General features: G+C 53.1%; 2 protein-coding genes across 2 annotated transcripts in view; both read left to right on the forward strand.

Annotated features, from left to right (window-relative positions):
- LOC115659454 (butyrophilin subfamily 1 member A1-like) overlaps window positions 1-14263 on the forward strand; it is a 151661-nt gene that overhangs the window by 26570 nt on the left and 110828 nt on the right. The gene's annotated exons all lie outside the window — the stretch shown is intronic.
- LOC115659824 (cilia- and flagella-associated protein 251-like) lies at window positions 8-12690 on the forward strand. Its single transcript, XM_030580514.1, has 5 exons — window positions 8-38; window positions 8052-8510; window positions 9258-9638; window positions 9729-9868; window positions 10043-12690. Exons 1-5 carry the CDS (start codon window positions 8-10, stop codon window positions 10295-10297), a joined length of 1266 nt encoding a protein of 421 aa, XP_030436374.1. The 3' UTR covers window positions 10298-12690.

Consider the following 14263-nt stretch of genomic DNA (forward strand, 5'->3'; position numbering starts at 1 on the left):
TTGACCCATGTTTGAAGCTTTTCCCAGGTCTCGGCTGGGTGGGTTCCCTGAGTGGCTGCGCGGTGCTAAATAGGCTGCAGCCACGCAGCTTACAGGGAACTCGAACCCATTAATCTCTATATCAGGAGTCGGCAACCTTTCAGAAGTGCTGTGCCGAGTCTTCATTTAGTCACTCTGATTTAAGGTTTCATGTGCCAGTCATACATCTTAACATTTTTAGAAGGTCTCTTTCTAGAAGTCTATAATATATAACTAAACTATTGTTGTATGTAAAGTAAATAAGGCTTTTAAAATGTTTAAGAAACTTCATTTAAAATTAAATTAAAATGCAAAGCCCCCCGGGCCACTAGCCAGGACCCAGGCAGTGTGAGTGCCACTGAAAATCAGCTCACATGCTGCCTTCGGCACCCGTGCCATAGGTTGCCTACCCCTACTCTATATCATTTATGACTGAATTCCCGAAGAATTCCCTTCTGACCAGAAGCAGAGAGCTCCTGGGAGTGTCAGCCACACCTCTGTGCCCTGGAGCAGAGGGGCTCTGGCAGCAGGCAGGGCCCATAGAGCACAGTCACTTTGTTATATGTTGTACGTGTTCTGGGTCTGCGGGAGAATTCTTGTCTCCCATACAGCAGGCCTGGGCTTAATTTGTGGCCAGTGTAGACCTGAGTTTTATGCTTATATGTAGAAATTGCAGAATTTAAGTTTGAAAGACAGGCTGGTTCCCTCCCCTGCTCCCACTGGAGGCACTTAGCCCCCTGTGTGGCAGTGCTTTTAAAAGGAAGGCCCCTGCCACTGGAGAATGGGGCCATTGATCCCACTGCCTCTCACATGCAAAGCGAGCGTTCAACCACTTGAGCTAATTCCACTGTACACAATAGATGTCCTCACCCACCCGTCTCATTCCAGAGGTCACACCAACCCTGCGGCTGCCTATGGCTCCTTTCTGAAAGGGCCAATTGGCATGCTGTTTTCTGTGGGCTGGCTAGCTCAGCTGGTGAGAGCGTGGTGCTAATAACGCCCAAGGGCGGCAGGTTTGTAGAAATTTTAGTGGTGCCCAGAACCTGACCCTCCAAATCCCCCCCCCCCCCCCCACACACGCACCTGCCTAAGGCTTTGGGTTTGGGTTTGGGTGGTCTCTGGGGTGCAGGCTCTGGGAAGGACTTTGGGTGCAGGCTCTGGGCTTGGGCAGGGGATTCGGGTGCAGGAGTGGTGCAGAGTGTAGGTTCTGGGAGGGAGTTTGGGTGTAGAGGGGTGAGGGATCAGGGTCTGGGAGGAAGTTTGGGTGGGGGATGGTGTCGGGTGCAGGCTCTGGGAGGGAGTTTGGGTGCAGGCTCTGGGCTGGGCAAGGGATTGGGGTGCAGGAGGGGGTGGGTGCGCAGGAGGGAATTTGGGGACAGGAGGGTGTGTGTGGGAAGGGGGTGAGGGGTGCAGGCTCTGGAAGGGGATGGGGGGTTCGGTGCTTACCTGGGGCACTCCTCCGGCAGCAGTTCCTAGGCGGAGTAGGCCAGGAGGTCTCCATGTGCTCCTGTCCCCATCGCCCCTGCAGCTTCCCATTGGCCACAGGGGCATTCGGGGTGGGGCAGTATGCGGAGACACAGCCCCTCACCCCCTCCAGGCCACAGGGATGTGCCAGCAGACACATGGAGTGAGCACGCAGGAAGCCGCTCAGGCCTGCTGTACTGCTGGTGGTGGCAGTGGGGCCATTTTCAATCGCCCAGGGGTGGCAGGCAGGGCTGGGGGAGGCACAAGGGCAGCAGGTGGGGCCAGGGGAGAGACCTGGCCCCAAACTTTGCTGAAGCCAGGCCCCCGGGCCAGGAATATCCCTGGTGCCCAGCACCACAGGTCCATATAACTCACCACTTCTGGCTTAGGGCCTGGAGTTTTGGAGCTGACAGACCAAAGGTCTATTCCCCTCCCCTTAGGGATGTCTCTAGTCACTGGGTCTGGCGGCTGCAGCCCCTGGGTTTGTTCCAAGGGGAAGTCAAACTGCAGCACGACAAGGGCAATGTGGCCTCACCCAATAGGCCCCTGGAGAGGACAGGGAGTCTGCTCCCTGACTTGTGGTGGCACTGAGCAAACCCCACCCTCTTTCCGGGACTCCAACAAGGATCTGCTCAGGCAATTGCTGGGTGTGTCCTGCCCACTCACCAACCCACCAGCTCCCCTCTCAGACACTCATGGGCCAGCCAGGGAGACAGGGACAGGAGCTAGGTCTCCAGAGACAAAATCCTGCATTAACTCACTACCCGGGGAGTCTTTTCATGCCACGTAGCAGGGGATCCATGGAACACATGACCATTAGCAAGACTCCAAGACAGGACCTTGAAAGCCGTCCTCTCCCACTGGCTGGTTCCATATTAACCAAACCACCAGTGCACACGGGTCTAGAAGCTGGAGATTTCTCCTGTGGCTGCTAAATGACCCAGTCTGGGGCGCCCCACAACCGAAAGGGTGTTCTGCTCTGCTCAAAGGCCATCAGGACTCAGTGGCCAGGAGGGGCTCTTGGGGACAGGAGCTCTTTGTTGCTGCAGGAGAAGGAGACCCACAGCCTGTTAAACTCCCAAAGCTGCCAGGAAAGCTGAAAGTGTCGAAAGAGGAGAGCTTTAGCCGCCAGCTCAGCCAATCACACTGAGACTCTGAGGGGTGGGAAACTGATATTTCTCCCCAGATGGCCCTGAGATGGCTCAGGTCACCTGTGGGGATCACTCTCCGAGCAGCCTTCCTGTCCCATCGCTTTGTGAGGGCTTCTCACAATGCAATGAGGGCTAGAGAGCAGTGGAGGGAAGCAGAGAAAAGGGAAACCAAAACTGATGAACCCCAATGTCCCCAGTAATTCTGAGGGACAATGGCCTAAGCTGTGTGCGGGAGAAATTCTTGCACCTTAACCTAGTGTTTTCTGTGCCTTGAATTTGGCCAGTACCAGGTGGGTCAGGCTCCCTAGGTACCAAACCTCTCTGGGGCTCTTACTTGCTCCACAGGGACGTCTGTCTTCTCACTCAGTTAGCAGTGGGAAAGGGAAAAACCCCAAGGAGCCGCCTCCTCGTGCTCACAGGCATGACCCTGTATTCTCTCACTGTCCTCAAGGAGAGACCTTGAGAAGGAGACTCCCTGCAGCAAAGCCATTTCCCCCACCCTGCAGCCTCTTTACTTGCCCGTTGTCATAGACTCTCTGTGAGGTCACCGCCTCCCAACCTCCTTTGACCAATCAGCTGAGGTCCTGCAAAAGGCTAGTGTGATGGCACTGCTCTGGCCAGCCCCTTTGCATTTTGAGCTGCTCCTGCTGTGTCACATCCCCACCCCCACTCACTCAGTGTTAGTTCTGGAGATCAAGCAGGTGACACATGAAAACATCAGAGGCTGCTCAATGTGCCATACTTAGTTTTGCCGAGATTTGTAGATGTTAAGGCAAGAAGAGAGCTTTGGATCATCCAATCATAGAATCGTAGGACTGGAAGGGACCCCAAGAGGTCACCGAGTCCAATCGCCTGCACTCAAGGCAAGAGTAAGTACTATATAGATCGTCTCTGGCAGGTGTTTGTCTAACCTGCTCTTAAAAATCTCCAGTGATGGAGATGCCACAACCTCCCTAGGCCATTTATTCCAGTGCTGAACTATCCTGACTGTTAGGAAGCTTTTCCTAATATCCAGCCCAAACCTCCATTGCTGCAATTTCAGCCCGTTACTTCTTGTTCTATCATTAGAGGTTAAAGAGAAAAAGTTTTCTCCCTCTTCCTTGTAACAACCTTTTAGGTATTTGAAAACTGCTGTCATGTCGCTCTCAGTCTTCTCTTCTCCAGACTAAACAAACCCATTTCTTTCAATCTTCCCTCATAGGTCATGTTCTCTAGACTTCAATCATTTTTGTTGCTCTTCTCTGGACTTTCTCCAAATTGTCCGCATCTTCCCAGAAATGTGGTGCCCAGAACTGTACACAATAATCCAGCTGAGGCCTAATGCATGTGGAGCAGAGCAGAAGAATGACTTCTCGTGTCTTGCTCACAACATACCTGTCAATGCATCCCAGAATCACTTTTGCTTTTTTTGCAACAGCATCACACTGTTGATTCTTATTTAGCTTGTGGTCCATTATGACCCTTGGATCCTTTTCCGCAGTACTCCTTCTTGGGCAGTCATTTCCCATTCTCATAGATTCATAGACTCTAGGACTGGAAGGGACCTCGAGAGGTCATCGAGTCCAGTCCCCTGCCCTCATGGCAGGACCAAATACTGTCTAGACCATCTCTAATAGACATTTATCTAACCTACTCTTAAATATCTCCAGAGATGGAGATTCCACAACTTCCCTAGGCAATCTATTCCAGTGTTTAACTACCCTGACAGTTAGGAACTTTTTCCTAATGTCCAACCTAAATCTCCCTTGCTGCAGTTTAAGCCCATTGCTTCTTGTTCTATCATTGGAGGCTAAGGTGAACAAGTTTTCTCCCTCCTCCCGATGACACCCTTTGAGATACCTGAAAACTGCTATCATGTCCCCTCTCAGTCTTCTCTTTTCCAAACTAAACAAACCCAATTCCTTCAGCCTTCCTTCATAGGTCATGTTCTCAAGACCTTTAATCAGTGCTCACTACATATTATTATGTCTGATTACAAATATTTACACCGTAAAAAAGATAAAAGAAATAGTATTTTTTGATTCACTTCATGAAAGTGCAACTTACAAATGTAGACTTTTTTTTATATAATTGCACTTGTAAACAAACCAATGTAAAACTTTAGAGCCCACTCCACTCAGTCTTACTACTTGTTCAGCCAATCGCAAGGACCAACAAGTTTCTTTACATTTGCAGGAGATTATGCTGTTCACTTATAGACTCAGACTTCAAGGTCAGAAGGGATCATTATGATCATCTAGTCTGACCTCCTGCGCAATGCAGGCCACAGAATCTCACCTACCCACTTCAATAATAACCCCCTAACCTATGTCTGTGTTATTGAAGTCCTCAAATTGTGGTTTGAAGACCTCAAGCTGCAGAGAATCCTCCAGCAAGTGACCAGTGCCCCATGCTGCAGAGGAAGGCAAAAAACCTCCAGGGCCTCTGCCAATCTGCCCCAGAGGAAAATTCCTTCCCAACCCCAAATATGGCGATCAATTAAACCCTGAGCATGTGGGCAAGACTCACCAGCCAGCACCCAGGAAAGAATTCTCTGTAATAACTCAGATCCCACCCCATCTAACATCCCATCACAGACCACTGGGCATACTTACCTGCTGATAATCAAAGATCAGTTCCCAAATTTCAGAGGGGTAGCCGTGTTAGTCTGGATCTGTAAAAGCAGCAAAGAATCCTGTGGCACCTTATAGACTAACAGACGTTTTGGAGCATGATTCCCAAATTAATTGCCAAAATTAGGCTATCCCGTCATACCATCCCCTCCATAAACTCATCAAGCTTAGTCTTAAAGCCAGATATGTCTTTTGCCCCCACTACTCCCCTTGGAAGGCTGTTCCAGAACTTCACTCCTCTAATGGTTAGAAACCTTCTTCTAATTTCAAGTCTAAACTTCCTAGTGTCCATTTGTTCTCGTGTCCACATTGGTACTAAGCTTAAATAATTCCTCTCCCTCCCTAATATTTATCCCTCTGATGTATTTATAAAGAGCAGTGATATGCCCCCCTTAACCTTCTTTTGGTTAGGCTAAACAAGCCAAGCTCTTTGAGTCTCCTTTCATAAGACAGATTTTCAATTCTTCGGATCATCCTAGTAGCCCATCTCTGAACCTGTTCCAGTTTGAATTCATCCTTCTTAAACATGGGAGACCAGAACTGCACACAGTATTCCAGATGAGGTCTCCCCAGTGCCTTGTATAACGGTACTAACACCTCCTTATCTTTGCTGGAAATACATCGCCTGATGCATCCTAAAACCGCATTAGCTTTTTAAAGGGCCATATCACATTGGCGGCTCATAGTCATCCTGTGATCAACCAATACTCCAAGGTCCTTCTCCTCCTCTGTTACTTCCAGCTGATGTGTCCCCAATTTATAACTAAAATTCTTGTTATTAATCCCTAAATGCTTGACCTTGCACTTTTCACTATTAAATTTCATCCTATTACTATTACTCCAGTTTACAAGGTCGTCCAGATCTTCCTGTAGGATATCCTGGTCCTTCTCTGTATTAGCAATAACTCCCAGCTTTGTGTCATCCGCAAACTTTATTAGCACATTCCCGCTTTTTGTGCCAAGGTCAGTAATAAAAAGATTAAATAAGATTGGTCCCAAACTGATCCCTGAGGAACTCCACTAGTAACCTCCCAACAGCCTGACAGTTCACCTTTCAGTATGACCCGTTGTAGTCTCCCCTTTAACCAGTTCCTTATCCACCTTTCAGTTTTCATATTGATCCCCATCTTTTCCAATTTAACTAATAATTCCCCATGTGGAACCATATCAAATGCCTTCCTGAAATCAAGGTAAATTAGATCCTCTGCATTTCCTTTGTCTAAAAAATCTGTTACCTTCTCAAAGAAGGGGATCAGGTTGGTTTGGCACGATCTACCTTTTGTAAAACCATGTTGTATTTTGTCCCAATTACCATTGACCTCAATGTCCTTAACTACTTTCTCCTTTGGAATTTTTTCCAAGACCTTACATACTACAGATGTCAAACTAACAGGCCTATAAGTTACTTGGATCACTTTTTTTCCCTTCTTAAAAATAAGAACTACGTTAGCAATTCTCCAGTCGTACAGTACAACCCCTGAGTTTACTGATTCATTAAAAATTTTGTCCCATTAAGCTGTTCGAGTTTGGCTTCTACCTCGGATGTGGTAATATCTACTTCCCTATCCTCCTATCTATTTGTCATCCTACCATTATCCCTAAGCTCCTCGTTAGCCTCATTAAAGACTGAGGCAAAGTATTTGTTTAGATATTGGGCCATGCCTAGATTATCCTTAACCTCCATTCCATCCTCAGTGTGTAGCGGTCCCACTTCTTCTTTCTTTGTTTTCTTCTTATTTATATGGCCATGGAACCTTTTACTATTGGTTTTAATTCTCTTTGCAAGGTCCAACTCTACATGGCTTTTGGCGTTTCTCACTTTATCCCTACATGTTCTGACCTCACTAAGGAGGCTTTCCTTGACCATCTTCCGCTCCTTGTAGGCTTTCTGCTTTTTCTTAATCACCTCTCTGAGATGCTTTCTCATCCAGCTTGGTCTACAACTCCTGCCTATGATCAATATCACTGAAAGTGAGAACAGGTATTTGCATGGCACTATTGTAGCCGGTGTTGCAAGGAATTTACATGCCAGTTATGTTACACATTTGTATGTCCCTTCATGCTTTAATATTTTTTAGAGTGCAAATGTTTGTAATTCAAAAAAATAATTAAGGCTATCACTTAATTGCAGTTAATGCATGTGATTAACTCGAACCAAAATACTGTATTATGTTTTGTGACAAGAATTAATCGTACACCAGGGCACCGTGCTCAGGGGGATGCTATTGTGTGCCTCTGGGGCAAGGGTGCCCCTCCTGCCACCATGCTGCTCCACTGCTGCTCCCACCTCCTGGCCCCCGCCCCCATGGAACTGCTGTGACCAAGCACCTGCCCACTGTCTGCTGTGCAGAGGGGAGGTAGGAGTCGGGGGCTGATGTGGGGTGTCCCTGATCTTGTAGCTGCTGAGCAGTGTTTGGGGAACAGACGGCACCTGTCTGCTGTTGCCACTGGCTCAGGAGTGAAGCCTGAACACCTGGGTTCTCTGCCTCCTCAGGCCGGGGAGGGAGTGTGGCCTGGGGCTACAGGAGGATGATTCCTGTCCAGACTGACTACAGGTCTCTGTCACTGACCACATTGCTTTAAAGGGATGAGATTCCCTGGGGGTCCCAAAACCGAGGGAGCTTTGGGAGCAGCCTGCATAGTGATCCCTGCCAGTGTGTGCAGATCCCAGCCCAGGTGTTCTCCAGGAGGCATGGGATGAGAGAGAGTCACCCCAGCTGGGGGGCAGACAGGCCCATTGGCGAGAGGTTGCGTTGCCCCAGACTCACGGCTGCTCCCTATTCAGTTCCAGGCTGGACGTGCTGAGAAGGTATCTCAGGAGGAAGGCTCCACAGGTGGCCCCAGAGCCAGAGGGGGACAGCTGCCAGCGTCCCCAGACAGAGAACTGCCCCTCCACCCCCATGGCATGGGAAGCAGGCCCTGGCCACCCCAGGAGATAGACTTGCTCGGCCTTGCTCACCAGGAGGAAACCAGTCCCTAGGGCTGGTGCAGAGCAGAGAGAGACAACATCCAGGCCGAGATGGAGGTGGCCCAAGTACAATCTGGGCAGGCAGGACTCAGCCCACGGGAGGAGCCAGGCAACACAGCTCTGGGTTTGCTTCTGTGGCAGGGCAGCCCTCAGCCCAGCCGTGTGGGCAGCAGGAGGCATCCCCAGGGCAGGAGCTGGGGGATCGCTGCCCCAGCAGCTCAACTGGTGCCGGAGGGGAGAGCGGCCACTCCCTGGAGGCTCCTTGCAACACGGAGGCCGAGTGCTCCTCCAGTGCAGGTGAGGAGCCCCCCTGGGCATGGAGAGGAGCAAGGAGCCATTAACACTCAGTCGCTCTGTCAGAGTCATTGGGGGAATCCCAGCCCAGGGGTCTGGCCTGAGCCACCTGAGCCCAATGACGTCAGTGGGAGTCGCAGAGCCACCCCCTGCAGCGGGGTATGGGGGGAGCTGCTGGGAAGTGGGTCCCTGATGCTTTCGGGCAACTCCTAGGGAGGAAGGGACAGTGAAGGGCCCCATCTGCCATGGGACCATAAGGCTGAGGGGTCTGTAGGAGGGGCAGTGTGGGGATCTCTCTGCCATGGGGCCATGGGGCTGAGGGGGTCTGTGGAAGGGGCAGTGTGGGGATCTCTCTGCCATGGGGCCCTGGGGCTGAGGGGTCTGTGGGAGGGGCAGTGTGGGGATCTCTCTGCCATGGGGCTGAGGGGTCTGTGGGAGGGGCAGTGTGGGGATCTCTCTGCCATGGGGCCCCGGGAATGAAGGGTCTGTGGGAGGGGCAGTGTTGGGATCTCTCTGCAATGGGCCCTGGGGCTGAGGGGTCTGTGGGAGAGGCAGTGTGGGGATCTCTCTGCCATGGGGCTCTGGGGTGAGGGGTCTGTGGGAGGGGCAGTGTGGGGATCTCTCTGCCTTGGGTGCTTACATGGGAGGAGGAAACATTAAATCTTCTCTCCCCGTCCCTTCACACCCCTGTCCTTCCTCTTCCCCCCTCCCCAGCAAGACTCACGCTCTGTCCTTGTCTCTCTGACACAGAGACCACCACCGACCAGTCAGAAAAGGACCTTGCCCCTGAGGAAAAGGCAGAGAAGGATGAAGACTCAGCCGCAGAAAGAGAGAAAGAGGAGGAAGAGCTAGAGACTGAGGAGGAGGAGAAGCAGGAAGAGCAAGTCCTGATCATAGAGAAAGAAGAGGAGGACATGACCACAGAGGAGGAGGAAGACCTGGACCCAGAGGAGAAGGAGAAGGAGGAAATATCTATAGAAGAGGACAAGGTGGAGGATGAGAACTTGTCTGCAAAAGAGAAGAAGGAGGAAGAAAACTTGGCTGCAGAAGAGGCAGAAGAGGAGGAGGAGAAGAATGTGTCTGCAGAAGAGGAAAGGAGGAGGAAGAGAACTTGTCAGCAGAAGAGGAGAGGCACCTCTCCATAGATGAGGAAGAGAACTTGACCACAGAGAAGGAGGAGGAAGAAGAAGGTAGAGGAGGAGAAGGCCGTGGCCCTGGTAGAGGAACACCTGATCATGGAGCAAAAGGAAGAAGAGAAGGACCTGACCATGGAGCAGGAAGAGGAGGAAGAGCAGCACCTGCCTGTAGAGGAAGAGGAGGGGGACCTGGCCATGGGAATGGAGCACCTTGCCATGGAGCAGGTGTAAGAGGAGGAGGACCTGGCCACAGAGGAGGACAAGGAGGACCTGGACCAGGAGGAGGAGAAGGAAGAGGACCTGGCAATGCAGGAGGATGAGGATGTGGCCATGCAGGAGAAAGAAGAGAAGGAAGAGGAGGTACTGGCAATGGAGGAAAAGGAAGTGGAGGAGGATTAGGAAATGGCCATAGAGGAGCAGGAGGAAGAGGACCTGGTCACAGAGGAGGAGGATGTGGCCATGCAGGGGGAAGAAGAAGAGGCGGAAGAGGAGGTAGAGGACCTGGCTATTGACGAGGAGGACCCAGGAATGGAGGAAGATGAGGATGTGCTGATGCAAGGGGAAGAAGAAGGGAAGAAGATGGATCTGTCCGTGGAGGTGGAGGAGCAAGAGGACCTGGCCAGAGAGGAGGAGGAGGAGGAAAAGGAGGAGTAGAACCTGGCCACGGAGAAGGAGAGGGAGGACCTGGCCATAGAGGAGGAAGTGGAGGAGTGGGAGGACTTGGCCATGGGAATGGAGCACGTGGTCATGGAGAAGAAAGTGGAAGAGGATGACTTGGATGTCAGGACGAGGAGGGCAAAGCCAAGTCCTCCTCCACCTCCGTGGCCATTTCTCCCTTGCCCAGATGCATAAATAGGGCAGTAATGAGTAGGAGCAGGGAGGGGACCTTACCTCTCTCTATAGCTTTGGTGAGAGAGAGAATGGAAGGATGATGGCCAGTTCTGGTGTCTGTGTTTTAAAAGGATGGTGTTAAATTGGAGAGGGTGCAGAAAAGAGTCACACAAATGATCTGAGAACTGGAGAAAATGCCCTACAGTGAGAGACTCAGACTGCAGGTGGGTGAAATTTAATGGCCTGGAACAGTCAGGAGATGAGATGAGATGATCCAATGGTACCTTCTGGCATTAAGCTCTATGACACTCTATGAAGCATTGTCTCACCCCCTCTGTCCCCTGCTCCAATGTGCTTCACCGCACAGAAGGTGGGCTGGACATCCTGGAATGGCCCTGCTCCAAAGCGACCCTGGCGGAGAAGACAGAAGTGAGTGAGAGACGGCTGTGGGGACCTGGCAGGAGGGCAGGAAACCTTGGAGAAGCAGGGGGCTCCCTTGGGCAGGGAAGCAGATCAGTGGCACTGGAGGGGACAGCAGAGAGCAGGGATTCCTGGGACTGAGGACTGGGCAGCAGCCAAGAGGAAATTCTGGGTGTAAGCGCTGGGGGCAGGTGAGGAATTGTGGGACTGGAGGGTAAGGCGAGGCTGGAGGTAAAAAGGTAGGGGGCAGCTACGAGAGGCTGGGTGTGGGCCATGTTGGAAGGGGAGGAAGGATTTGGAAGGACAGGGTCCAGCTGTGTTGCCAGAGGATCCTGCTGGCTGTGATTGGGCAGCCTCTCTGGGAAGTGCCCAGCGGTCAGTGGGGCCTGAATCTGACATTCTCCTTTGGGTCTTACAGGAACTAACTGAGGAGAGGAGCTGCATCAGGACTCTGGGCCCAGCTCTGTCCTCTCCAGCTCCAGGGACCGCACGTGAAACATCCCGTACCAGAAGCTCCCGCCTGGTTCCCCCAGCTCCGGTGCTGCTCAGACCCAGAGATGCTGCCTCCTCCATGGCCAGGTTCTCCTCCACCTCCTGAACAACCTGCGGTGATGGGTAAAGGAACCCATGGCCACACAGAGATACCATGGGCATAGGTGGGGATTGAATCTGGGCCCTTCACCACCAAGGGCACAAGCCCTGTCAGGCTCCCATTCAGGAAGCCATGGAAGGCTCTGCCTGCAGACACCCCGTCTCCATTCCCACTGCCAGACTCTTGCCCCGGGTGACAATGAAGAAGCAGGAGAACTCCTGGGAGAGAACCCCCGGGCTGCACAGTCGGGTGTCATGGGGACGTCTGTGGGAGCCATTGACAGAGTGTTCTGTTGGAGCCATTTTCCTGCTCTGACCCGGGGGTTCTCTGCTCCCAGAATCTCAGCCAGGGAGGCGACCCTGCAGAACATGGCCCTGCAGTTTGGCGATGGGCTGCAGGAGTCACCACATAGGTGTGCAGCAGCCATAGTGCCTGCATTGACCAAGGGCCAAAACCTGCAGCCCTCACAGCCCAAGCTACCCCCACGGATGGCAATGGGAGTGTAGCCTGGGTAACTAGCTGCTGGGGCAGGGCATATAGAGAGAGGATCAGAGATGCAGCAAACCACTGGGCAGAGAAGGGAAGAATGTAAGGGAAAGAGGAGAGCGAGGACATCTGGGGAGCTGCTGCAGTCAAGGGACCCCAGCTGGAAGAGAGAAGCTGGGTGGGTTAGACCCACAAAGTCCTGCATCTTGGCAGAAGTTAGACTAGATGAACTTTGCTAGAGGCGGCTAGTTATATTGGCCTGTGGTGCCCGGGCTCCAGCAAATTCAGGACCCCAGGGGGACCCAGCTCCGCTAATGCTCAGGACAGAGCTTCTCCTCTGGCCCTGCCTGCTGCCCCCGCGTGCCTCCCTCGAGCATCCCTGCCTGCCCCGTGCAGCTCCGTGCTGCGCTCCCTAACCGGCTGCTGCCACTGAAGGCTACAAGGGAATGGCGCCAGGGGCCGGCTGAGGCGGCTGCTGTGCCTGTGGAGGGAGGAGGCGCATGGCAGCCTTCCTCATCCCCCACCCCCTGGCAGGTGATTCTGAGTCGAATTTGATGGGGGGGAGGGGTTTATCCTGGCTGGATCTCCTAAGCAGAAGCCTGGTGGGGCTTGGGTGAGTGTCTTGTCCCTGTGGTGAATCCTCCCCTCTGGTCCCCCATCCAGCATGCCTGTTGCACCCCAAACTCTTCATCCCTGGCCCAGCTCCACACCCTGCACCCCTCCCGCGCCTCAACGCCCTGTCCCAGCCCAGAGCCTGCACCCAGCACCCAAACCCCCTCTCACACACAGCCCGCCAAACTCCCTCCTGCACCCCAACCCCGTCCCAACCCAAACCCCTCCCACATCCCCTCCTGCACCCCAACCCCCGTCCCAGCCCAGATCCTGCACCCAGCACCCAAACCCTTTTTGCACCTAGCCCCCAATCCCCCTCCCACACCCCCTCCTGCACCCCAAGCCCCTGTCCCAGCCCAAAGCCTGCAGCCAGCACCCCAACCCCCCCACACCCTCTCCTTCACTCCAACCACCATCCCAGCCCAGACCCTGCACCCAGCACCCAAACCCTTTTCACATCCAGCCCCCAAAGCCCCTCCCACACCCCCTCCTGCACCCCAAGCCCCTGTCCCAGCCCAAAGCCTGCACCCAGCACCCCACCCCCCACCGCCTCCTGCACCCCAACCCCCATCCCACCCCAGACCCTGCACCCAGCCCCTCAAACCCCATCCTGCACCCCAACCCCTGTCCCAGCCAAGAGCCTGCACCCAGCACCCAAACCCTTTTTGCACCTAGCCCCAATGTCCCTCCCACACCCCCTCCTGCACCCCAACCCCCTGTCCCAGCCCAAAGCCTGCACCCAGCACCCCAACCCCACCACACCCTCTCCTGCACTCCAACTACCATCCCAGCCCAGACCCTGCACCCAGCACCCAAACCCTTTTCACATCCAGCCCCCAAAGCCCCTCCCACACCCCCTCCTGCACCCCAACCCCCGTCCCAGCCCAAAACCTGCACCCAGCACCCCAACCCCACCAGACCCTCTCCTGCACTCCAACTACCATCCCAGCCCAGACCCTGCACCCAGCACCTCAAACCCCATCCTGCACCCCAACCCTCGTCCCAGCCCAGAGCCTGAACCCAGCACCCAAACTCCATCCCAGAGCCCGCACTCCTTCTGCACCCAAACTTTCTCCTGGAGCCCAGAACCCAACCCCCCTCGTGGCAACCCTAATTGTGACAGAATTGGGCCGGGGAGTTTTTATAGCATGTTGAGGGGGCCTCAGAAAGAAAAAGATTGAGAACCCTGCCTTAGGATGATGCAATGTGGCTGTTTATTCTGCAGCCTGTCAGGGCGAGAAGGGTAGTTGAGGACATTTCTGAATTAGCGTTAGTCCATTTCACACCCCGATTCCCCCCAGGCTTTGTCCCTGCAGACAGACACTGTAGACTCTGCCATGCTGGGAAAACCTTCAGGTACGTTATTACAACACAGAACTGACCCCTCTCCCGGGACTAAACCCACAAGACACTTTTAAACCCTTCCAGGAACACTTCCTTGACAGGAGATTTGTAATGGGAATTACTAGGAGAGGAATGATCCTGGGGAAGTCAGTGCCTGGTCTCCCAACTCTGCTCCTTTGGCTTTGTTTAATGAACAGATTTAAGATGAAAGCATTGTGCTCAATACGTTCAGTGTCCATACAATCTCGGTGCACGTTGGATTTGAAAAGTTGTCCTCCTTTGTCTGTACACCATTTTAAATCAGAGGACTCATAATGCCCCACGGGCTACTTATC

Source organism: Gopherus evgoodei, chromosome 11, assembly GCF_007399415.2.
Source record: "Gopherus evgoodei ecotype Sinaloan lineage chromosome 11, rGopEvg1_v1.p, whole genome shotgun sequence".
Classification (NCBI taxonomy): domain Eukaryota; kingdom Metazoa; phylum Chordata; order Testudines; family Testudinidae; genus Gopherus; species Gopherus evgoodei.